General features: G+C 44.0%; 1 protein-coding gene across 1 annotated transcript in view; it reads left to right on the forward strand.

The window, feature by feature from the left end:
- LOC147733118 (uromodulin-like) overlaps positions 1-26478 on the forward strand; it is a 279622-nt gene extending 253144 nt beyond the window's left edge. The window contains exons 8-10 of the mRNA XM_086955817.1: positions 9267-9336; positions 21393-21425; positions 25851-26478. Coding sequence (XP_086811943.1) covers positions 9267-9336; positions 21393-21425; positions 25851-25915 — 168 coding nt within the window. The 3' untranslated portion in view covers positions 25916-26478. The remainder of the gene's footprint in view (positions 1-9266; positions 9337-21392; positions 21426-25850) is intronic.
- Positions 26479-27623: the final 1145 nt, after the last annotated feature.

Below are 27623 nucleotides of genomic sequence, written 5' to 3' on the forward strand. Positions count from 1 at the left end.
AGTCACTTTTGTCCCGTACCAGAGGAAGGCTGCGGCAGCTGCTGCTGTTGCTGCTGAGGCCGGGATTTATAATGGAACGTGGCCCCCCGACCACGGGCCCGACCACGAAAGGGCTGAGAGGACAAAACCCCCTGAAACCCATGCTTCTGGAAAAAAGACCTTTTCTTAGGAGCAGGCTGAAAAGGCTTCAACAAATTCTTCTCCTCGGCAGAGCGCTGCACCATCGAATTCAAGAGAATCCCCAAAGAGACGAGGACCCTCAAAAGGCAGTTTATGGACCAATGACTTCTGAGCAGCATAAAGACGCCATGGCTTTGTCCACAGAGACCTCCTCCCAGCCACTGCCGCCCCAGCAGCCGAGGTAAAAGCCCACAAGGAATCAAAAGTGACATCTGACAGGAATTGCGCCAAAACCTCCATTTGAGCCAACACAGGAGTAGGGTCCCCATGATCCTGAAGACAGTCAAACAGCCTCTCGAAATCCTTGAGCAGGACCTGTGACGCATAGGCCACATAAGTGCTAGCACGCACCCCAAAGTGAGAAGTGGCGTAAGAACGCTTGAGAGCAGATTCCACCTTACGCTCCACCGGATCAGACAGGGAAAACTCCTCCGAAGATAACGAGGAAGAGGAGGAAGCCATAGAAGACAAAAGAGAATTAACCTTCAGAATCGCAGGAAACTGGGAATCAAAGTCCACCAGGCGATATCGCTTCCCCAGGAATCGCGGAATACCCTGCTTATCCACCTCCAGCCACTCTTTCGTGAGGATATCCTTCAGGACATCATGGAAGGGGAGGTCATCCACCTCAGAGGAACTATACTGTGCGTAAAACCCATCTTCAGACAGGGATTTTGGGTCAAACCCAAGCACCTCACGAATATGCACCAGCATGTCCGAAAAAACCTTGCCCTGGATGTACTTTCCCTTAGGGGAACTGTCCAGTTCTTCCTCATCATCCTTAGCCCGCTTAGCCGCAGGCTCCAGCAGCGCAGACTGGACCGCGGAATCAATCAAGTCCCGTAAATCAGCCCCAGAAATCTGCAAGATGTCGTCTTCCTGCAGATCCTGAAAATTATGCTGCTTGGAAACAGCCTTAGCCGGCGCAGGAGAAGAAGCCCTCTCACTCATGGTGAAAAAACCCAGAAGTAACCAAACAGGAAATCTCCACAACAAAGGAAGTGCCCAGCAACCTCCAATAAATACTGCCCCCAATCAACCAATCACGCAAAGGTGTGTAGAAGAAAAAAATAAAAAGAGGGCAGCCCTGACGTCTCCACCCACAGCCACTGGTCAAAAGAGAATGGCCGCGGGGGGCGGACGCTGCGATAGTGCAGCAGCGCCGGAACGACCCGAGGCCAGGACACCATCAAAACTCCCCCCTCCAGCCCAGCACATGAGTGGGGAGCGTACCTGACCCAAGAACAGGAGCTCGGCCGACCGGAAAACTGGAGAGGCCGTGCAGTGCATTTACAAGAAACACAACATAATTAATTGAAACACACAAGAGAAAAAACTCACGGAACCGCCATTAAGGAAACTGGATCCAGGGACCGGAACCCGGAGCACCAGCGTTCCGACAGCCGTCGGAGCAGAAAAAACAGGCATGGCGGTAGGTGGGCGGGGCTTATGTACTATGGAAATACTGGCATTGTGATTGGCTGGGTGGAGGGAGGACTGCCTAACGTTGTTAGGACTTGGACGGGGAGGACCCATGAGGGGGTAATGCAGGTTTAAGTGGAACATCTGCAGTGTTCACAGGAAGGACCTACATAGGCGCACGGAGGGACTGTCTGGATCTGCCACACTCAGTCCTCTCCTCACTGCCCACCTGGTGTTCGTCAACGGGCCCGAGGTAAGATCACTTCACCTCGCTATAACAAACTCTTGAAGGCGCTATGTGCGCTCACCAGAGTTATGGGTACTTGCTAAGGGTGTAAAAGTGACCGAGTTTCATGTGCAGCTACAACAGCTTTTGGGGATGACGTCGGCATTATCACAATCTCTTCCCCTAGGAACCTAGCTCACAGTCATTATCATCCTTTTTTATCTGTTCAGAGATATTAAAGTGTACATGAATAAGAGCCAAGACATACGTTCCTTGAAAAATGTAGTAAAAAAAATGTTAACTGAAGAAAGAATTAATTCATCCTTCAGCTTTTAGGATAAATAACTCCGCCCAAAATCCAGCATCCACGCTAGCAAAATGATATCAACATGGGAACAACACACTAGGGTGTGATAGCGAATTGACAATGGGAAATATAATTTAGGAGGCAAATTTGCATCACATTATTGTTTGGGATGTTATATCACACGCCACATATTTGAAAAAAATGTCCCCCATAGCCAAGGAGTGAATATCTTAAATGTAGTTCAGAAGGAGACTGACTGATACGTTTTGGTCCGGATGTTCTGGAAGGGATATTCAAGGCTGTGACTCACAGGATATCAGATTACTAAACCACACGGACATTGTGGACTCTGTTGGATGTGGAAAGGTCTAAGACCTGAGCAGAGGAAGGGGTTGGATGCAGGATCAGCACTTCACGAATTATTACATCTGACAAAAAACAATCGCAGTAGATAAAAAGTAGTCAATGCAGAGAAGGTAATCCGCAGTGATTACTGTAATCCGATCGCTACACTAGCATATTTACCGAGCCTCAACTTTACACGGATAGAGAATAACTGCAGAACCTCAGACAAAAGCAACTTCTGCAGATATATTATGTGCCAAGTGTAAAGGGTGAAACTAGTCACCAGGCCGCAGAGCAGTGTACTCAGAGCCACTGAAACACACTGAAAAACAATCTGCACCGAAGAACATTCCAGCATGTGTAATCCATGCTCTTGTATTCACAGTAACACCAGCCCACTCTTTGTGCTGAGGAGGGAACTCTTCGTCTGTACACGGATTCAATAGTGCGCAGGGAGTCTCGTCATAGTAAACTCTACAGCACGACTCGAGCCAGCATGCCATTGAGGATACAGCGCCGGGTGAATGGGCTGCTTGTGACATCCAATAACTGGGCCACCGAGGCCTATCGCAGAAACAGTAAAAGTAGGCTCTGAGGGAGAAACACGAGGCTGCGACTGGGGGAATTAAATTAGCGCCGGCCTCCATGCCCGTGCCGGGCAGGGAACTCGATTAGAAGGAGCTCGCTTGTACCTGCTTGTACCTGCGAAGTCAGTGTGTGTTCTGGTTCCTGAACGTGTTCTACATGAAGTTCAGCGAGCCACAACACTCGTTCCAATAGCTAGGACTTATGAAACGTCCCGCATTTCTCAAATACTCTCTTGTAAAGAAGTAAACAGCACAGGACATTTTGCGGAATGATTGCTCCGGGCTTTTTATACTTCGGTCATGTGGGAGTACTCCAGTCCAGTCGCGGCACCGCTCGCAAAACGCGCGGGGGAGGGTGGAGCAGGGGGGTCGGGTGGGTTTTAAAATCGTGGAAGACTTACCTGACCGCGTTCGCGACTCGCGTCCACGCCGCCTCTGCTGTCTGCTCCTGGGCCAGAGTCCGGGTTGGCGCCTTCGACGTCTTCTGCGTGAGTGGCTGTTGGTGGCCCTGGCAACTCCTCTCTCAGCTAATCCGGGCTGCTCCCACAGCACCAGGATTGGCTTGACAGGGACTGTCCCTGCCCATAGGAGAGGCCACTGGCCACTGGAAACCCTCGCCCTCCTAATGCAGGGCACTGCAGTGCGCATGTTCGGGCTGAACAGAAAAATGATCAGCCCAAACCCAAACATGCGCACTGGGCTTGCCCTCCTGCTGTGACTCAAACAACTACACAAACCCAACTCTGCAGTGCTGCCCCGCCCACCCCCTTCAGCGATGCGTCCTGAGTCTCCTGTCTGACTCCACTGGCACGATTTCAACGAGGAAGAATGTGGCCATGCTGTGTTAGTGGGGCAACACTCCAGCGCCCCCAATGGACGCACTGCCACTGGGCAACCGGGCATACTAAAAAGACCGTGTTTATATTAGAATAAGTGGACAGTTTTACTAATCATCCCGTGCATAAGGTGATGTACGTAACCTTATGTTGGGAATACTTGGGGCCTCATTTATGAGAAATGACGCATCGCTGCGTGAAAGCAGTGATGCGTCACTTCTCAGTGCGGACTCCTTGCGAGATTCCTGATGCGTCATATTTAATGTATGACGCATCATGTCGCAAGGAGTTATAGATACGCCAGTATTTCTGACGTATCTGTAAGCACAAAAGTGACGCATTGCTGGAGTCTGTCACAAAAGTGACGCAACTCCAGCAATGCATCCTTTCACATGGTGCAAGCCCATGTGAAAGGGCCTGCCTCAGTCTTACGCCTGCTGTGAGGCAGGCGCAAGATTTTGATGCACGGCGTCCTAAAAGTGACGCTGTGAAATCTCATAGATTTCACTGCGTCACTTCTACGACCCTTCCTTGCGTCAATACGCCCCCTTGCATACATTATACCTGGCGCAGGTATAATGTGGCACAGGGGTTTACAAAGTGACGCATCTACCTAGATGCGTCACTTTGTAAATATGGCGCAACAAGGCGCATTTTTTACGCCACTGGTGCGTGACAAAAAGTGACGCACCGGCGGCGTAAAAGTGACGTACAGCCTCATAAATGAGGCCTCTGGTGTCAAGTCAAGTCAAATCAAGTCAAAGAATTTATATAGCGCACTACATACCCAGAGGGTCTCAAGGCGCTTAGGGAGGGGAGGAGGATTACTTGTCAAATATCCACGTTTTAAGTTGATTTCTGAATGCTAGGTGGTTCTGGGTAAGGCGAAGGTAAATGGGGAGTGAGTTCCATGTTTTAGCAGCCAGGTATGAGAAGGATCTGCCTCCCATGGTGGTCTTGTTGATGCGAGGTACAGTGGCGAGGGCTTGGCTGGAAGAACGTAGTTGGCGGGAGGGGGTGTAGAAGGACAGTCGTGAGTTGAGGCATTCTGGTCCGATGTCGTAGAGTGATTTGTGTGCGTGGGTTAGCAGTCGGAAAGTGATCCTCTTATTGACGGGTAGCCAGTGGAGGTCTTTCAGGTGACCTGAGATGTGTTCGTTGCGCGGGATGTCTAATATGATCCTGGCTGAGGCGTTTTGGATTCGTTGGAGTTTCTTCTGGAGTTTAGCGGTAGTGCCTGCGTAGAGGGTGTTTCCGTAGTCCAGTCGGCTCGTGACCAGAGCATGGGTGACTGTTTTTCTGGTTTCGGTGGGGATCCAGCGAAATGTTTTTTTGAGCATGCAAAGAATGTTGAAGCAGGATGAGGATACAGCGCTGACTTGTCTGTTCATTGAGAGTAAAGAATCCAGGATAACGCCTAGGTTCCGTGCGTGGTCTGTCGGGATGGGTGCTTTTCCAAGGGCTTCCGGCCACCAAGAGTCGTCCCATGCAGAGGGGGAAGTACCTAAGATGAGGACTTCTGTTTTATCTGAGTTCAGTTTCAGACGGCTGTGTTTCATCCATTCGGCAACTTCTTTCATTCCTTCGTGTAGGTTAGTTTTGGCGGTGCTGGGGTCATTGGTGAGAGAAAGGATCAGTTGAGTGTCATCCGCGTAAGAGATGATGTTGAGGTTGTGTTGGCGGGCGATGGTCGCGAGGGGGCTCATGTATACGTTGAAGAGGGTGGGACTGAGTGAGGATCCTTGTGGTACGCCACAGATGACTTCAGTGGCCTCGGACTTGAATGGTGGAAGGCGGACTCTCTGGGTTCTTCCGGTGAGGAACGAGGTGATCCATTCAAGTGCTTTTCCTTGTATTCCGATGTTTCTGAGGCGTTGTAAAAGGGTGCTGTGGCAGACTGTGTCGAAGGCTGCAGAGAGGTCGAGGAGGATGAGGGCGACTGTGTCTCCATTGTCCAGTAGAGTTCGAATGTCGTCTGTTGCTGCGATGAGGGCGGTCTCAGTGCTGTGTTTTGCTCGGAAGCCAGATTGTGAGGAGTCGAGGGATTTGTTGGCTTCGAGGAAAGCGGCGAGCTGGTTGTTGACAGCTTTCTCAATTACTTTGGCCGGGAATGGAAGGAGCGAAATGGGGCGGTAATTTTTGAGTTCGGTGGGGTCCGCTGTGGGTTTTTTCAGAAGGGCGGTGAGTTCAGCGTGTTTCCAGCTTTCCGGGAAGGTGGCGGAGTTGAAGGAGCAGTTGATGACGTCTCGGAGGTGCGGTGCTATGACGGAGTCTGCTTTGTTGAAGATGTGGTGAGGACATGGGTCTGTGGGGGATCCTGAGTGGATGGAGTTCATCAGGCGGATGATGTCCTCAGTGGAGATTGGGTTCCAGTCGTTAAGGGTGTTCAAGGGGGGAGAATGTTCAGCATATGGTTGGGTGGGTTGGTCTCCAGGTTGGTTGTCGAAGCTGTTGTGGATGTCTGCAATTTTGTTGTGGAAGAATGAGGCTAGGGAGTCGCAGAGGGCTTGAGAGGGGGTGATGTCGTTGAAGTTGGCCGAGGGATTGGTAAATTCCTTGACGATGTTGAAAAGTTCCTTGCTGTTGTGGGCGTTGTTGTCAAGTCGATCCTTGAATGCTGTTTTCTTGGCCTTTCGGATTAGTTGGTGGTGTGTGCGGGTGGCGTTTTTGAAGGCGTCCTTGGTGCTAGTGGTTGGGTCTTTTTTCCAGGCCTTTTCAAGGGAGCGGCAGAGTTTCTGGGACTTCTTAAGATCATCGTTGAACCATGAGGCCTTCTTGCTGCCAGGTTTGCTTTGACGTTTTTTCAGTGGTGCTAAGGTGTCGGCGGTGTTGGATAACCATAGGGTGAAGTTGGCGGCGGCTTGGTTTGGGTTAGAAGAGTGGGCTGGGGTGTTTAGAAGGAGCGATGAGGAGATCTGGTCAATGGTGATTTTGTTCCAGTTTCTTTTCAGAGTTGGTTGGAGGTGGTTGGTGGGTTTTGGCTTGTTGTAGGTGAAGTGAACGCAGCTGTGGTCAGTCCAGAGGAGATCTGTAGTGTGGCTGAAGGAGACATGATTGCTGGAGGTGAAGATGGGGTCGAGTGTGTGACCTGCGATGTGGGTGGGGGAAGTGACCAGTTGTTTAAGTCCGAGGTTGGCGAGGTTGTCCAAGAGGGTGGTGGTGTTGCGGTCGTTGATCTTTTCAAGGTGAAAGTTGAGGTCTCCCAGAAGGATGTAGTCTTTGGAGGGGAGCGCGTGTGGAGTGATGAAGTCCGTGATGTCTTCACTGAATTTTGCGCGGGGTCCTGGTGGTCTGTAGAGGAGGGTGCCTCTGAGTGTGGTCTTGGGGTCGATGTGGATCTGGAAGTGAAGGTGTTCGGAGTTGGCGAGGTTGGCGTCAGAGCTGGTTGAGATGCGGATTGATTTTTTATGGACGATAGCGATTCCTCCTCCTGTGTGGCCGGTACGGTCCTTGCATGTGATCTTATAATCTTCAGGGATGGCAATGGTGATGTCTGGGGCGGAGGAAGCGTTCATCCATGTTTCTGTTAGGAAGGCGACGTCTGGAGAGATGGTGTCTAGTAGATTCCATAGGTCAATGGCGTGCCTGTGGACCGATCGGGTGTTGAGAAGGATACATTGTAGGTGATTGGGGTCGGGAATCTGTGGTGTGGCCGTAGCGGAGATGTTGTTGGTGCCGATGAATTTGCAGGAGTAGCAAGAGAAAGGTCCATGGGTGTGTCCAGGAGCGGCTTGGACGCAGTTGGGGGCGCGACCGGGGTTAAGGGCTAGGAGGGTGGCGGCATCGTAGGTAATGCGGGAGGGCTGGGCAGCGCGAGGGGCAGGGGGTCTGGCGCTGGGCGCGGTCCAGGCGCGGACGGGCGTAGACTGGCTTACCTTTGGCGCACCTTCGGCGCGAATTGGGCGCGATCGCTGCGCGTGAACGCTGCGCGCGGGAACTACTGTCATATATGGATAGTGGGGGAGGAGGGGCGAGGGCGGCTCAGCTGGGAGGCGGGGCGGGCTACGGAGGAGGACAACAATCAACAAAATGGAGGCGGAGGGGTCAGAACGGCAAGAGCGCTTGGGGGAGAACGCTAATTCAGCAATAAAGTTGGCAATTCAAAAATGCAAATAACGCTGGCAATTAAACAAGCAAATAAGCAAAGCGGCGGTCAAAGCACACAGCTGGCAGTCGGTATAGATCAGATTTCGGTACAATGCGCTGCAAAAACGATACCACAGTCACAGGGGAGCAACCACTCAGCTAGGAAGCGAAGAGCGAGTCACGGCGCTTCCAGGTAAGGGAGCGCTGTTTGTTGTCTGTGGGAGGGCGGCTCAGCTGGGAGGCGGGGCGGGCTACGGAGGAGGACAACAATCAACAAAATGGAGGCGGAGGGGTCAGAACGGCAAGAGCGCTTGGGGGAGAACGCTAATTCAGCAATAAAGTTGGCAATTCAAAAATGCAAATAACGCTGGCAATTAAACAAGCAAATAAGCAAAGCGGCGGTCAAAGCACACAGCTGGCAGTCGGTATAGATCAGATTTCGGTACAATGCGCTGCAAAAACGATACCACAGTCACAGGGGAGCAACCACTCAGCTAGGAAGCGAAGAGCGAGTCACGGCGCTTCCAGGTAAGGGAGCGCTGTTTGTTGTCTGTGGGAGGGCGGCTCAGCTGGGAGGCGGGGCGGGCTACGGAGGAGGACAACAATCAACAAAATGGAGGCGGAGGGGTCAGAACGGCAAGAGCGCTTGGGGGAGAACGCTAATTCAGCAATAAAGTTGGCAATTCAAAAATGCAAATAACGCTGGCAATTAAACAAGCAAATAAGCAAAGCGGCGGTCAAAGCACACAGCTGGCAGTCGGTATAGATCAGATTTCGGTACAATGCGCTGCAAAAACGATACCACAGTCACAGGGGAGCAACCACTCAGCTAGGAAGCGAAGAGCGAGTGAGCGACTGTAAGGTTGTAATGGGTGACAGGTGGGAAGCGGGAAGCAGTCCTGGAAGGCGTTGGTCGCCTGTGTGATGGGTGAGGTTTCTCGATGCCCTGTAAATGGGGCTGGTGCGTGAGAAGGTGCTGATTGTAAAAGAATGCTGTATATAAAGCCCGCCAAAGGAGACGAGTCTTCACACACTATAAGAGCATCGGCTGAGTTGGGATCCAGATGTGAATGGGAAGTGATGAGTGGGACGTCTCATATGAGGGGCGTGCCTGTTCGAATTGAAGAGCCATGTGACAAGAGTATCGAAGATGAAGTGATGGCAGAAAGTGTAAGTGGGGGGTTGGATGTTCTCGATGCAAGAGCGTTTCAGCTGGGGCGGGTGCTCCTGATGTGAAGTGAAAGCCTAAGAACTCTACTGTTTTTCTTTCCTTTTAGTGTTCTTCGTCTCGTTCTGCTAGCGACCGGGACTCTTTCACCATTCAGATGCCTCCAATTGGCATTTCAGGTATAAAACATATTGTGATACATTTGCTGCTTTGTAGTAGCTGCACACCAGTGGGCTGCATTATGTAAATTGGTGGCTGGTGCTTTTTGTTTGTGGTCTGTATTAATGTGCATAGGGGTGTACATTTACACCATATTACATATATTATGTATGTGCTATTTTGCTCCATTTCTTTATGTGGTCGGTGTTTGTTGTGCAACAGCAAACGTCAGTGTGCACATTTAGAATACAAAATGTTATATGTTTCTTTTCCGTTGCCCAGTGGGTACCTTGAGGTTCTGGTACCTTTAAGTTTGGGTTAAGATGCACTGACAATGTTTAAATACACGTTTCTTATATTCCACATGGAGCAGTCAAAATATCTAATGTACCCATGAGGCTTTAATCTTCTGACAAATCACAGTTAGCGTTGGGTCCACAGTGAAGGTTTAAAGGATTTTAATTCACATTTCAGCAGTAAGAGTTATGGGGCATATTATCAAGGGATTTATCACTGCTTTTTTTGCTTTAAAAGCCAAGAAAGCGGAGATAAAATTATCTCCCTATCAGCAACAGGGTGCTAACACGCAAATTCGCATGTTAGCACCCTTTTTCTCTACGCTTCCCGTTGCATCTCTAATGAGATGCAAAGTTGGCGTTCCAGAGAAAAATAATAGGAGAAATGTTGTTAAGTGACATTTCTCCTATTATCAAGGATATCACTAACCCTGTTAGTGATAAAAAAAAGCAGCGCTAACCACGGTTAGCGCTGCTTTTTTTACACATGGTATTTTCCTGACATAGCCATGATATCCTATGGAAGGTGGATATCATGACTAAGTTTGTGAGCCCCTATCATCAAGCTAACGCCAAACTTCAAGAGATTATCGTTGGTTTTTCAGTGATAATCTCTCATTTGGCAGTTAGCGTGAGGAATTGGATCACTTCTGAGATTAACGTTGCTAATAGCAAGTTATCTTAGCGATAATTTCCGGCGATGCTAAGCGATAAAAAAAGTTGTTGCAAAGCCTAATTAGCAATAAATATCGCTACTCGTTGGTAATATGCCCCTCTGTTTTTCTGTGGCTGGAGTCTCTCTTGACCAAGTGGCGGCTCTAGATGGGGACTACCAGACTACAGTGTGAATTTTCAATGCTCAGGATCACTGGTTCCTGCACAATGTTTACCATTACCGGATCTGAGTGTAGAGCTGTATAGTGGTCTAATTCCCAATCCAAGAGACGGTTACAAACATTAACACCATCCACCCAGGAAAGGAAGTATTTTCCTAGGCATTTGCCACAATAAATGCCGAAGGCTGATTGCATTATTCACTTCAATTGTCAAAGGAAAAATGACTCCCCTTTGTAGCCATTTCTTTAACATAAAGTACATGTACAGTGTAGTTACAGTTAGGATCTCTGCCCTGGGGCCCCTCTTCCCTGGGACCGGGCTGAAATGTGATGGGGGAAAATAGCAATGTGGCCCCCGTCCCGGGCTGATTTTGTCCCCAGGGATACCATCCCCCAGAGCCCGGCAATGTGTCTCTGGGTGCTCTGGCCCCACCTCTTGAGGGAGCCAGCGTTGCTGCTGCAGAGAGGGAGCTGCTGGAAAGGCAGCTTCCTCCAAGCAGAAGCAATCTTTTCATCTCTTTCCCTGCCCTGCATGTCTGTGGGAAGGGAAGGAGATGAAACTTTCGCTTCCAGTGTGCAGGAGAGTTTTGACAGCTCCTGCCCACTGGAACAGGAGTGTTTGCTCTGACTTACTGGGAGCTGTCAAAGCTCCTGCCAATTCAGAGTAAACAGCTATGTCCTGGGGGTGGGCACCATGGGACATAGCAGGAGCTTCCCTGGGATGTGATGGTCCTCGGGGCAATATATGACCTGGGTGGGGGGCCCACGTGGCCCCCTCCCACTTCAAGATCTGTTTTTGGCCACAGGAATTGGTGGTCCCTGAGGGGTCTGTGCAGCCCACACTATTATGATATCTGCCCCGGGGAGACAGTGGTCCTGGGGGGTCCGTGCAACCCGCACTATTATTATATTAGCCCCAGGGAGGTGGTGGTCCCCGGGACACTGGCCTGCTCTCCTACATTATTTCACGTTTTTTGCCCCATGGAGTTGGGGGTTCCTGAGGAGCCCCTGCGTCCCGCTCTAATATTGTGTGAACCCCAGGGATATGGTGGTCTCCGGGCTTGAAACAGCCCAGGAGGGAAGGTCCATAAACTGCCCAGGAGAGGGGTCCGTGCAGCCCCCCTCAATTAATTAAGGAAAGCCCCGGGGAGGTGGTGGTCCTTGGGGTTCATTTAAGCCCATGGAGGGGAACCGCATGACCCCCTCCATTGTAAAAAAAAAAGTACCCAGAGAGGTGGTGGTCCATAGGGCTCCTAGTGCCTCAGGAGATGGGCCCCTTATGCCCCCCTACTTTTTAAATAAATTGACCCCAGGAACTGGCCCAACCGGGGGCCCTTTTAAAAACAAGGGTGGAAGCCTGCGCTTAGTTGCAAAGATATTTTTTCTGAAAATTCTATTTTTTTTTATTTTGTTGCAATTTTTTCTTTTAATAACATGCTTTTTTGGCCTGATGGGGATTTGTGTGGGACCCCAAGACCTAGCCTAGGGGGTCAGGGTATTCCTACCCTGACCCCTTATCTTTCTTTTTGCATTTCTTTGTAGGATTCGACTGAAGCGAGCCACAAGATGACTGCTAACACTTCTGGTTGAAGTATTGACAGCCAATCACAGCTCTGCAGATCTCTGCACAAGCTCATCATTGTTCAAGAAGTTGTCGCAATCCTAGATATACAAATTTGGATTTCCTTTAATAACTCGATAACTACTGAATGGATTTACACCAAATAATATAAAGCACAATATGGGGATTCCTGCTAAGCTCAGCAGAGTAGGCTGCAGGCATTTCTAAAGAATCTAAGGGAATAAATATGGGGAACACACATTTTGAATAACTTTTTCTTGGCCTCCGCTTGACAGATCACCCCGAACATTTCCATGCAGAACAAGACTTACTATGACACTATTTTTGGAAAATTTTGTGAAGATTTGTCAATGCCAAAGAGATACACAATTAGATAAAAAACGTTTTCAATAGAAGCATGATCCTAACTACAACTGACGACCATCAGTAGAGTATATATATATGTGTATATTACCTACTGGCGATAGCCAGTAGGTATATATAGTTAGGATTTTTTCTCTATGGAACTTTTGAAAATTCTATGTCTAATAACTTTGGCGTTTGTGGACGGAATTGGCTGAAATGTTCAGGAAAATGGCACATTTTGTTTCTGAGCAGCCCCATAAAATTTGGGGGGGGGGGGTCGTCAAGGGGGGGCCGAGAAAAAAGGGGGGTCCCAAAACGCGTTTTTCCCATTCCTTTTTCCATAGGGCGGTTGGCCTCACTTTTAGCTCGAACGGCTGAATGGATTTGCACGAAACTTGGCAAAATTGTAGGGACTGTTAGCCAGATGTGCCTTTGCTAGGTCTCAATATATGTGCTTCAGTGGATTTTGAGAAAGTAACGTTTAAAAAAAGATATATATCTGTAACAGCGCTCCGGTTCGCGTACTTTTCGCGTAACGGAACTTTGCGATGCGAAGCTGATTGGCTCTCCGGTGTCTGTCAACATTCTAAACAGTCCGGAGCGGCCGCCATCTTGTCTCTTGGTAGGATCGAGAGACAAGAGGAGGCCAAAACAAAGGGGGAAATGAAGGAAAGGGGGCAAGGTAGACCCCTTCTGACCCCCTAGGATTGATGAGGGGGATATTATAGAGCGACGCGGGGCCCAAAAAAAAAAAAAAAAAATTCCGATTTTTTCGCCGTAGAGACGCGTCTCGGTACGCGAACCAGGCAGCTAACCGGGCAGCTAACCGGGAAGCTAACCGGCAGTGTATCGGGAGTCTGAGGAGTAGCTGATTGGCTGTCAACATTGTAAACAGTCCGGAGCGGCCGCCATCTTGTCTCTCGGTAGGATCGAGAGACAAGAGGAGGCCAAAACAAAGGGGGAAATGAAGGAAAGGGGGCAAGGTAGACCCCTTCTGACCCCCTATGATTGATGAGGGGGATATTATAGAGCCACGCGGGGCCCAAAAAAAAAAAAGAAATTCCGATTTTTTCGCCGTAGAGACGCGTCTTGGTACGCTAACCGGGCAGCTAACCGGGAAGCTAACCGGCAGTGTAACCGGAGTCTGAGGTGAAGCTGATTGGCTGTTAACATTGTAAACAGTCTGGAGCGGCCGCCATCTTGTCTCTCTGTGGGATCGAGAGACAAGAGGTGGAAAAAAAAAAGGTGTAAATGAAGGAAAGGGGTAAGGTAGACTCCTCCTGAACCCCTAGGATTGATGAGAGGGCTATTAAAGTTCCCCGCGGGGCAAAAGAAAAAAAAAATTGCGATTGCGGTTTTGTTTGCGCTGCAGAGACGATTTGTCACGGTTATGCGATGCAGCATGAGGCGTCTCACGGGCTACGTGATACGTCACGTAATAAAGAATATATTTTACAGCTATAGATATTAGCTTTTAAAAAACCAATGAAATTCACTGAAAAAACCATAGGTTATAGACCATATATAGTTAGGAATTTGCATTTACAAAACCTTGAAAATTCACTGAAAAAACCATAGGTTATAGACCATATATAGTTAGGGATTAGCATTTACAAAACCTTATTTTACTCGCATAAAACCATTGAAATTCCATATATAGTTAGTTGCACTAACTATATATCGCGGACCCGCAATCCACTGCTAATGATGTCACATATTACATCATTCATGACATGGTCAGTGACATCACTGATGACATCTCAAATGACATCACTGATGACTTCACTGATGACATCTCAAATGACATCACTGATGACATCACTGACATCTCATTTGACATTGTTGATCACATCACTGATGATATCATTTATGTGATAATACAATGAACATCTTCAGACTGTAATATAACCTTAGATACACTCAGTGTAAACAGACACTCACAGACTGTCACACATCCATGGAGTTACTCACACACCTAGTCAGTCATGCAAAGAATCAATCACACCTCCATTTCCTCAACTATACAGTTATACACACCTTACTTATTCAAACATATACTAACACATATTTACTCTCTTATACAATCCCTGATAAAAGATCACAATGATCCATACAGCCACTCTCACATTCACTGGCTCTTATGTTCAGTTATTTATATATGTCAATTCTCACATGGACTGTGTTTTACATATGTACTTACTTTGACATGTAGCACTGAGATATCCATTCACTCACCAATACACTCATGCACACAGTCAACTGTCCATACAGCTGTTTCTACATGCACTTTTGAACCCATACACCTAGGGAATCAACTGCTCACACATCTATGCACAGAGCCATACACCTCCCAGCCACCCACACACATACTCAGTCTCCCATACAAATACTTGGGCAAACATTCAATAACCCATATAGTTACTGATATAGCTACTGATTTAAACATGCAGCAGTTTACAGAACAACATATATAATGATTGCCAAATTAAGACACTTTAGTCACTAACCCATGCACTCAGTGAGACACATTTAATCATTCTCTCATACAGTCAGTCATGCACCTACTAAATTCTTCATCCAGACACTTATACATCCACTCATTCTTCAATATGTAAGACATATTTTAACTTTACAGAAACATACAGTCACTGGGTGTTGTCATCAGTGATGTCATCAGTGATGTCATTTGAGATGTCATCAGTGATGTCATCAGTGATGTCACTGACCATGTCATGAATGATGTAATATGTGACATCATCAGCAGTGGATTGCGGGTCCGCGATATATAGTTAGTGCAACTAACTATATATGGAATTTCAATGGTTTTATGCGAGTAAAATAAGGTTTTGTAAATGCTAATCCCTAACTATATATGGTCTATAACCTATGGTTTTTTCAGTGAATATATATATATATATATATATATATATATATATATATATATATATATATATATATATATGTATATCCACACGGGTTCTCAGCAAGCAGCGACGAAGTATCCTGTAACAACACCGCCTACAGAAAACAGCAGACCCAGAAGTTTTTCCGTGAGTTAATTTATTCCGCAACACACAGACAGCATAACGTTTCGGCCTCCCAGAGGCCTTGGTCACATGGTGTTCCACAGGGAAACAGCAGAATTTTAAAGTGCAAGTGCATTTAGCGTTAGCCAATCAACATAGCGGTATTTACAACGGTGTAACGGACATAGTAAACATACTACATGTTAACTTAAAATGTTTGAAATTCAACATACACCGTAACCTTAACAAAAATGCCAGTATTAGGATAAATCCTTGAAATATGTAAAACCCATAGTTACGTGCAAACAATGCAATACCTGGTTAAATCCATTTATAAACCAAACAGGTCAAGGTTTGTCTAAGCACATATAAACATATTGAACAGTATATACATGTGCAGATGCAGGGCCCAATTATACATCATATAACTTATGTATGGCTAAATCCATACTTTAAAACAAGGCCATGCTATTTACTCAACTTGTATAGACATTGAGACCAGTATGTTTTACCAGAATATTTTATATTGTAGGGATCATCAATGAAAGAATTCATTTGAATTCATTAATGACAAAAAGATTAAAACCCTTCGGTAACATGTAGACAAATGTAACAAATCGGGCTAGCATAGAAGAGTAGTAAAATCACCACGTTGATTGCTAAATAACTAACTGTGAACATAAAGTGCTAAGTGAATGTGGTTAAAAAAGACAGGCAACTTGATATTGTTACAAATATATCACAGATGTTAAATTGATATTAATCAAGTCTGTCTATTGAAGTGATAGGATCTCTGAGCATCTTCTTGGACACTATGACAACAACAAATGAAAAACAGGGGGTCAAAAAACCGCTGCGACCAAGCTGGAAATACATACAAATAGCCGTTTTGCGCGATTATTTGAAATGACTAAACTGTGTTGTCATGGAGGAACAGACATGCAACTTTAGGAGAAATAAAGGAATAATCTAAAGACAGGTGTAAAAATCTTCCGATGCATTAAGCCCATTAGGTGTCTTGCTGTCTAGCATGAGGATGTACCTCGTTTCCAATCTCCTTAAAGCAGCTTCCCTATTGCCACCCCTTCTCATAGGTGCGATGGAGTCAATGGCATAATACTTCAGTAATGCACTGTTGCTGTTGTGCTTTTCCCTGAAGTGCCTGGCCACAGGATACACCGGGTCATTGGTCTTTATGGCCCTTAGATGTTGTAAGACCCTTTTATGTACCTGTAGTTTGGAACTACCCACGTATCTTAACCCACACGGGCATTCCAGCACGTATACTGAGAAGTCGCTTTTACATGTGAGCTTTGTGTTGATCTTACAGGGGGCATCAGAGAAGGGGGTACAGTATTCTGTCTTATTAACCCCATGTATGCAGGCTTTGCATGAGGCACACTTCCTGAAGCCTTTACTGCCTGCCAGCCAATCTTGCCCAACCACTAATTCGGGACTCGATTTCACAAGTGCGTCCTCTAGTGAAAAGGCATTCCGGTAAGTTATTGCCGGTTTTTTGGGCATGCTATTACCAATGATCGGATCACATTTAAGCAAGTCCCAATGCTTGTTCACGATCCTACGTAAAGCCCCATGTTGGCTGTTAAAAGACCATATAAGTCTGACAGGTTGTTTCACCGTTGTCGTGATGGGATTGTGCAACCTCTTATGTATTAAGGCTTCAGAACGGGGTATGGCATTGGCTTTTCTTATTGCTGACGCGACTACTTTTTCATGGTAGCCACGGGCCAAAAATCGCAGTCTGCATGCTTCTCGCGCTGTTTTGTTTTGGGCTTCAGTGCTGCATGCTCGTCTAATCCTCAGCATTTCCCCATAGGGGATGCTTCGGATTAGATGTGGTGGATGATGACTGTGAGCATGCAGCACTGTATTGCCTGCTGTGGGCTTCCTAAACAAAGATGTTTCTATTTCTCCATTGTTGACATCAATTGCTACATCAAGAAAGGTGGCATGTGAATTGCTGATGTCTGAGGTAAAAGACAAGTTGTAGTTGTTAACATTCAACTCAGCGATAAACATTTCTGCCTGTTCACTAGTTCCCTTCCAGATCAAAAAGACATCGTCGATGTATCTATACCATCGAACGATGTGATCCCTACATATATCAGAGTGTTCGCCACTGAGGACCTGTCTCTCCCAGTACCCCATGTGGAGACAGGCGTAACTAGGAGAGAAACAGGCCCCCATGGCTACCCCTCTGATCTGCTGGAAATGTTGTTTGTTGAACATAAAGTAGTTGTTATTTAAGCAGAAATTTATCATGGACAGCAGCATCTTGTTATGTTCTACCAATGCAATCAGACGTTGCCCCAAGTAATGCGCTACAGCCCTAAGCCCATCCGCGTGGATAATGCTAGTATATAGGGCGGTAACATCAAGTGTGATCAGCAGGTATGCTGGATCCCATTGAACACTGCTGAGCTTCCTCAGAAAATCACTTGAGTCTTGGATGTACGAGGGCAGTCCCCCAACAAAGTCCTGCAAAAATGAATCCACATAGATTATAGTCTTTTCAAGTAAACCCCCACATGCAGAGATAATAGGCCTGCCTGGGGGCTTCTCGGGATTCTAGTGAATTTTAGGGATCAGGTAGAGGACAGGCATTATGGGGAAATCATTTTTAAGATATTTTAGTTCATCCATGCTGATGAGGCCCGATGATCTCCAACCCATAGCATAGAATAAAATGTACTGTAAGATTTCTTGATGGCAGCCAGATTGCAATGTCTATAACAGGTGATGTCATTCAACTGTATGGCCGCCTCCTCCAAGTACAGTTCTCTTGCCCATAATACAATATTGCCCCCCTTGTCCGATTGGCGAACAATAACATTTCCATTTTTCTGGATTTTAGCCACCAAATCAGTATATTTTTTGTTGCAAATGTTCCTATATTTGTTGTTCCTTAGTGTCTGTGAGTATAGTGCCTTAATGTCCTTAACTGCAGCTTCCTGGAAAATGTTGATGTTATCGTGCAGCATCTGAGGTGTATAGGTTGATTTGGGTTTGAATTTTGTAAGGCCACCCACCGTGGCAGCGGGAGAGGTAACAGTCTGTTGTGTCAGAGATTGTTCATATCGTAAACTCTCCAAGTCCTGTATAAGTGGTAAATCATGACCAATAAGGGTCGGGCTATTGGAGATGTTAACATCAGTCCTAACCTCAGAATTCCGAGACTTGCTGTTCACAAAATGTTTTTTTAGTTTTAATTTTCGTGTGAATTTGAACAAGGTCATGCGCGTATCCGCATAGTTGAAGTTTCGTGGTGGGCAGGAAGATAAGCCCATGGATAGTGTTTTTAATTCGGAATCTGACAATGTCATAGAGGTTAGATTGATAATTGAAAAGTTAGACACATCTGATGGCTCTACTGTTGTTTCTTCTTTTTGCTCCACTGCTTCTTGTACGGTTTGCGCTTTGGAGCGTCATCTTGAGCTTGCTTTGCGGCGCTCTCTTCGTTTGGTGTTGGGGTTTTTGTGGCATTTTGACGGTCCACCCTGGGGCGCAGTATATCTCTCTTGTCTTGGCTCACTAATTCCAATTCCTGCGCCATAGTGAACCGGGTAAACCACAAACCCGAACGGGTTCTGCCTCCTTCGTACTCTGAACCACTATCGATGTTAGAACTCAGGTCTGCATTTGAGGAACTGGCAGGTGAGGCTGCACGCTGAGCCCTCCGCTCTGTGGAACCCCCCGATTTTTAGGAGGTTGAGACAATTTCCTGGCATCATATTTACGCGCAAACGTAAAAATACGCCCTTGCAGGTAGTCGGTTTTATCACGCCGGAACTTGTATTGTTTCCTTTTGATGATGATGTCCTCCTCCTTTTGAACTCGGACCATCGTCTCTTCTCTGAGTTTCAGACTTTCCGCTGCTTTCTCAGCACCCAGACCCTCAATCTCCATATTCAATTCATCGATCTGTTGTTGAATTTTGGTCCGGTCTGATTCCGCGTAGCGTACTAAAATCTGGACTAGTCTTTTCGAAGATTCCAAATTGCACTCGGCCCACTCTCTAAGCATTTCAGGGTCCGGTTGGTCGTAGCTTGGGGCCAACATCACCGTAGCCCTCTCGGTATTCGATCGACCTCAAGGTATCTACTCAGAGAGCGGTGCTCCCACCACTTAGCTTGTTCCCGTTTTATCAGTTTTTCCAGTTTCTTGTACATGCTGCGCAGGTTTAAAGCACCATCATTGCCTTGCTCAGTAGGACCTGCCACACTCGACCCCCCAGCCGGGGAATCGTCAAATACATCGAGGGCTGCCACCTCCCTCCCTCTTCTTACACCAGCTGCCATGTTGCGTGTGAAAAAATATTTTTACGCGTTATCCCGCATTTCCATGCATAACAAGACTTGCTATGACACTATTTTTGGAAAATTTTGTGAAGATTTGTCAATGCCAAAGAGATACACAATTAGATAAAAAACTTTTTCAATAGAAGCATGATCCTAACTACAACTGACGACCATCAGTAGAGTATATATATATATATATATATATATATATATATATATATATATATATATTACACACACCCGATTTGGCGTGCTTAAGCCTCTCGTCGCGGCAGGCGCTCGGCGGGATCGCCGCCCCCTCCAAATACACAACTCCTGGTATTTCAAATAACAGGAGTTGTATATATATATATATATATATATATATGTATATATATATATATATATATATAGATGGATGGATGGATGGATATATATATATATATATATATAGATATATATATATCTATATATATCTATATATATATATACTGAATGCAAAGGTTAAATAAATTATAACTCTCACCCATGACATTTACCGTGCTGTCATCAATGATGTCATTTTAGAGTCGTCAGTTAATGGTATTATTGATGTCATAGAACATTTTATGACTGATGTAATATTTGAGATGATAAGTGGTGCATGGCGAAGCCATGAGTAATAGATTCTTCAGTTAACTATGACTGGTGAATTTTAGTGTCTTTTTTTGTCATGTTGTAGCAGACATTTTAACCTAACTATAATGCCACTTTAACCTTTGATTTTTTCAGTGAATTTCCAAGGTTTAAAAAAATGTAAAGTAAGATATTATTATCACACCTAACTATAACGTCACTTTATCTTTTGTTTTTTTAAAGTGAATTTCTACAATATTTTTAACATTACGTAAGATTTTATTAGTATGCATAACTATGTCAACCCCCATCATGCACAGCACTTTCCCAACCTTTATCTTTTGTTTTTTTAAAGTGAATTTCTACAATATTTTTAACATTACGTAAGATTTTATTAGTATGCATAACTATGTCAACCCCCATCATGCACAGCACTTTCCAAACCTCGGTTTGGCGGTCAGTCACTATACCCTACCCCAGCAGGTGGTCAATCCCCTGTCACACACAGCCTTTGCCTAACCAGCCCTCAAACCACCACGTGTTACCAAATCCCTGATTCCGCAATCCTTTTTTAGAAACATTTTCTCGCTCTTCTTTACTCTTACAAGACATTTTCAATGAGAAAATGGCCCATACGAAAAAAGACCTTCACGACAAAAGAGGTTGTGTGCCCTCTGGAATCTCTTGAGATTTTTGTGAGACTTCTACATTTAACAGTTCTCCGGGTAGGATACAAGGGAATGTACATAAAATCTGCATACAGTAACAAGAACGTAATCAGAAAAATCAGTGACAGCCTGTAATGTCCTACCATGGTGCACCAGCATGGCAGGGCTTGTGCATTATAGCTCTACTGCAGAATCGCTCTATAGAACTGCTGGTGCACAATCATATAGTTTCTCTATAGCACAAGTTGTGCGGCATCATTATGGTGCCGTAGATGCAGAACTGCTATAATATTGTTTGTGCAGCATCGCTATTCAGTACTTGAAACTTCTGTGGCAGTACAACTTCTAAAGTTTGACCAAAGTTGAAGGAATAAAATATAAGATAATGCCCTGTTTTTGTTTATTTTCAGCAACACTCGATTTGAACTCTGGATCACACACAGGTAATCAACACATTGTTTTTTGCAACTTTTGTCTATTATTCTCCTGCCTGCCATAAATGTTATCTACCTTAGTTCTAAAAGTAAGAGATGTGGCATTGCAGCTAGAGCCGCTGACTTTGACACTGTGGAGCCATGGGTCACTTGTATCAACATTTGTAATAGCGATGACCTAATTGCAATTTTCTGCGAATTGTAATTAGGTAATCGCTATTACAAATGTATGAAACTCATAAAGTTTCATTTAGCGATTCTAAGGGGGTCGCAAATAAACCTACCTCATTAATATTAATGAGGTAGATTGCAATTTGGAACCCGCAGGAATCGTTAAAATCATTTGGATGGTGGCCTCCTGGAGTACGCAGACCACCATGTTTGTGATTGCTTTTAAATAAAGCAGTTTTTTTCAAAATGCAGCACATTTTCCTTAAAGCAAAACTGGTTACATTAAAAAAAATAAAAAAGTTTTATTTTTATTTTTTAAGAGCAGGTCCATCTGGTCCATCTGACCACTGCCTGCACTCAAAAAAGCTTATACATCTCCTAAAGGGGAAGAGTTTCATTTGGGACCCCTTGCCATTTGTGAATGGGTTACCACCAACTTGAAATTGGTGGTAAATTGCGAATGTTTTGTGACTGCATTTACAGTCACAAAACATTCAGACATACTGCTGCGATTTGCTATTTGGAAGGGATGTCTTAAACATGCCCTTTCCAAATAGTGAATAGCTAACCCATTTTGAGATTTGGTAGTAGGTTACAAATGTAAAATGTGTTGATACATGTGGCCCATAGTTCATTCCCTGGCCTCTGTCAACATCATGTGAATCTGGGCAAATCACTCAATCATCCTGTCCTCTGTGGAACCTATATCATGTGAAGTGCTCTAATACCCTTGCACCAGGTTTGCACTATCAAAAATTGCAAAAAATAAAAATAGAATCCTATCACACAGGGAAATATCTCTGTATGCCAGCATTCTTGCTAAATACTAAGGGATTGATTCACAAAGGTATAATTTTGTGTTCGTTTGCCATTGTTGGCCCATTCACAAAGGTATTTTGCTAGTAGTATCTTTACGACTACAGAGTTTCTGCATGTAAAAAGATCGGACAATCCTATCTTTTAATGTGCAGAGACTCCACAGTGTAAAGATACTACCAGTAAAACAACTATGAGAATAACAATCATAAACTTACACAAAAGCGTATGTTTACCTTTGTTAACCAGGCCCAGTGTCTCTCATTACGAGTGTTCTGTAAATTCCAATGTGCCTAGTAGTGGGAATTCTTAGTCTCATCACAATTACATTTTTTATTTTTCACATGGAGGGGCCAAAATATTCATGTGAATGTCTGATGGAAAACATGGGAATTGGTGCGGAAACACCAGTTCCCTCAAGGGTTCTATGTTTAAATATCGATGTAACAAATATCAATGAAAAAAATATTGATGTAAAAATATCGATAACAAAAATATCGACTTCCCATACTTAAACAGGTAAGTATAATAATATTGACTCAAAAATATTGAAGTAAAAAATATAGATGTAAACAATATTGACCTAAAAAAAGAACATAACTTAAATAAAATCATTTAAATAATATTAATATTATTAACAAAATAAATTTAAATTAATATATTTTAACTAATTATAACAAATAAACTTAATTTAATAATTATAAACATAACAAATGTGTACATATACATATATTTACTCAAAATACATTTTAACTATAATCTTAATTTAATTTATAAGCTTTGTAAATTACATAAAAATAAAATAAACACATATATAAATATTTTAAAATGAAATAAAATATTCTATATTTAATTAACACATTAAAATATTAAAATAGTAATAAAATATTTAAAATATTTCCAAAAACATATTACATACAATTAATGACAAAATAAAAACATTAGCAGTTAAAATGTCAGCTAGCGAGGGGGTAAAAATGACTATTTCCACTATTTTCACTCCAGTGAGTGCAACAGTAGGGAAAGCGATGGATAGCGAAGGGGGTAAAATTTACTATTCCCACTCCAGTAAGTGCAACAGTAGGGAAAGCACTGGATAGTGGAGGGGTAGAAATTACTATTTCCACTCCAATGAGTCCAACAATAGGGAAAGCGTTGGATAACGGAGGGGTACAAATTTCTATTCACACTCCAGTGAGTGCAACAGTAGGGAATGCGGTGGTTAGCGGAGGAGTAAAAATTACTATTCTGACTCCAATGAGTGCAACAGTAGGGAAAGCGTTGTATAGCGGCGAGGTAGAAATTACTATTCCCACTCGAAAGAGTGCGACAGTATGGAAAGCGTTGAATAGCGTAGGGGTAAAAATTACTATTCCCACTCCAGTGAGTGCAACAGTAGGGAAAGCGCTGGATAGTGGAGGAGTAAAAATTTCTATTTCCACTCCAGTAAATGCAACAATAGGTAAAGCGTTGGATAGCGGAGGGGTACAAATTTCCATTCCCACTCCACTGTGTGCAACAGTGGGGAAAGCGCTGGATAGCGGAGTAAAAATTACTATTCTGACTCCAGTGAGTGCAACAGTAGGGAAAGCGTTGGATAGCAGAGGGCTAAAAATTACTATTCCCACTCCAAAGAGTGCACCAGTAGGGAAAGCGTTGGATAGCATAGGGGTAAAAATGACTATTCCCACTCCAGTGAGTGTAACAGTAGGGAAAGTGTTGGATAGCGGAGGGGTAAAAATTACTTTTCCCACTCCAAAGAGTGCAACAATAGGGAAAGCGTTGGATAGTGTAGGGGTAAAAATTACCATTTCCCCTCCAGTGAGTGCAACAGTAGGTAATGCGCTGTATATGTGGAGTGGTAAAAATTACTATTCCCACTCCAGTGAGTGCAACAGTGAGGAAAGCTCTGGATCCCACAACAATAAAAAACAAAACCATCAACATGTTTATTAAATTTACAATATTAACATAATTAATATATACATTTAAATATAATATTATTAACAGGGATAATAAAAAATAATTAATTACACAATACATTTAATATTTACTAATTACTTATTAGAAATTCATTTATAATTATTTATTAATTCATCAATAAAAAAAGATTACTTACCACCTTTCACACCATTTACACATATTAACACCACAACACACACTTAAAAGTAATTACACAATTACTAATCACTAATTAATGAATGGCAATTAATTTAAAAATATTTAATAATTAATCAATAAAACATTGATTACTTACCACCCTTCACACCATTTACACATATAAACACCACAACACACACCAAAAATTAATGAAACAATTCACATAATTAATTATTACTTGACTAATTGAAAATAATTAACAACTAATTATTACACTATTATTAATTAATCCATTAACACATTAATTATTCAATACATTTTATATAATTAAATTACTTCCCACCCAATTCCCCTATAAACCCGCAACCCGCTATGGAACTAAAAACGCAAAATTCAAATCTAAAAAAACTAAATTAACTACGATAAATTATTATTTAAATCTATATGATTAAATTACTTCCCACCCTATTCCCCTACAAACCCACAACCCGCTATGGAACTAAAAGGCAGATCTAAACTTAAAATAAATGAATAACTAGTAAAATTCTAAAACATATAATAAAATAACAAACAATTCTCATTAAAAACACTAAAATATATCATATTATTAATAAATCGATATGTTTGTCAACTATATTTTTGTAAACAATATTTATTGCAGCAATATTTTTGTAATCGATATTACTTACCTGGCAGTCAATATTATAGTCAACTATATTTTTGTTGTCGATATTTCTTCCCCACAATATTTTTGGGTCGATAATAATGTCCCAAAATATTTCTCAGTAGATATTCCTGCTCTGCACTCCCTCAAGTTATTCTCCAACAAACGTGTATACTCCTTATTAAATCCCCACCACCAGAATTACCATGGTATGGAAATGAAGATAATTTTAACGAGCCACTTGCAATGCAGGCCGGAGATGTTTGTCACCCTCTTTCCATGTTGGATAAAAAGGGTACTTCATTGTCAGCATTGGTGGCGGGCAAGAGACAGGATAGTAGGGTCAGACTACCCATCACATCCAGGATCTCTGAATTAAGGGTCCTGGGCTGAGAGGGCAAGCACTTACACAGGAGGACTGAAGCGTGAATGCTCTGGTAAAATCATGGATTGTCTTTGGGATAGCTGGCTAAGGGTTAGTGGTTTCATCAACAACTGCTCTGCTTCCGCAGACTCCCCTACGAAGGAAGTTAGGCTTGGTTCAATTAAAATGACAAATCCTACTGAAGTGAAGTGGACAAAGGACTGTGGCTCAAAGGGACATGTGGGCGATATATTGCTGTGATGTTTATACTTTCTCATGTTTTGAGTCATCACCTTGCATTTTCTTTTTTTGCTTCCAGATTTCTCCCTCTGGACTGTGCTCGGGAGCTCTCTGCTGGCACTGCTCAGTTTAAAGATGATTTGAGGAACACTGAACACACCCAAGGCCGTATCTAGACCCATTAGAGGACATCCACAATTAACAATGTACACATTTTCCAAGATCTATTAGAGTTTTTGTTTTCTGCCTGTGATGATGTGTACGGGAATTTGATTTGTATGTATTTATTTTCTATATGGTTTAGGATTAGGTTAGGTTTAATACTAGATACTGTCTCCTTTATCATCATTGATCTGAGCTCCATGTTACTTGCACAAGGCAGGCTGGAAGAGACTGTATGCTCACCTGTAAATGGAGGAAGTTGAGAACTGACCACATAATCATTGAAGAAGCTGTATGAAGATAGTCTACACCCGTGTGTGAATAAAGGAAAAGGGAAACCAATTAAGTTATATAAATATTGAACTATATTTAGGGATGGGGTGATTGCCATCTCTCTGCAATCCTCGCTGGAGCAGTAAACATGACTCAATGTCTCTGGTAACTGAAGAAATCGGAGTCTGAAACTACATCCTGGGATCACCGAGTGCCTAAGCAGTCAGATGAAAGAGCACTTGCTCATTGCACCAATTTACCACATGCTAAAGTCAGGTGGTTATGAAGTTAACTGTTGGCAAGGGCACACGTTGCAGATACCAATCTGATAGTGTGCTTTGTTTCCGTGACAAAATGGGAACTGTATAATTCATGAGCCAATGCAGTGACACATACGCAATATTATTCGAGGCAGCGCAAAATCTTCACTCCGGTGACCACTATGGTGACCACTGGCAACTGTTTGATACACCTGGGGAATTGTGTTAAAAAAATGTCATCTGTGAGATATGTCTGCTCTTTCATCTTCATACTATACACTTCCTGCCACGAGATTCTGACATCTCAATCTCATTGCATCAAAGTATTTAGCCCCCCTCCTTTTCGTTTCTTCTCCTTCTCAATCTTTCACATATATCTTTTTGATTCTCTTGCATTCCTACCACTTTGCCCTTTTCCTTGCTGTGTCTCACTCCACTCCCTTCCACTGCAACTGACCTCTATTTCCCTACAACTTTTCTCATTCCTCACTCTTCCTACACTCTTTCCACCAACACATTCTGTCGCTCTCTGATTGTCTTGAATACCTGTTTGTGTTTCTATGTAGCTCTTATTTTCACTGCAGTTTGTTCCCTGTGCAATACTATTCCTTATGTTTCACTTCAACACTTAGATATGACTGAAGTCTGTGTAAAATCCCCAGTGTTGCACGGCCCTCAAGACATTGAACCGGTCTTTTTGTCATGGATTGTAGTTTTGTTCTTTCACCCATGCTCTCCCTGTCGCTGCTGTTAAGGTTTCTCCTCAATATACTTTCATTACTTACTGCCTCACCCTCAACTCATTCACTCCCCCTCTACTCCTGCTCTCCGATTTCTACATTGCTTTTCCATCCTCTGCTGCTTCTCACCACACCTCAATCAATTCCCAGCCATTGATACTCTTCACCAGAGCCTGTCCGGTTTTCCACTCATTGATGCTTTTCCACTTGCCTGTGGTGCTGCTCCACGATTTGCTGGGTCCTGCATGCCCCCCTGATTCTGTACCCTGTGTTGCTCCTCTCCATGACAACAGTGCTTCTTAATTATTTGTTACTTCTAGTGACACCCCCACCGATTATCCAGGAATAGAATCTCCCCATGCACTGCACAATTTTCATCATGCTTTTTCTATTTAACCTTTGACACTTTTTTTTATA

Source organism: Lissotriton vulgaris, chromosome 2_1, assembly GCF_964263255.1.
Source record: "Lissotriton vulgaris chromosome 2_1, aLisVul1.2, whole genome shotgun sequence".
NCBI lineage: Eukaryota > Metazoa > Chordata > Amphibia > Caudata > Salamandridae > Lissotriton > Lissotriton vulgaris.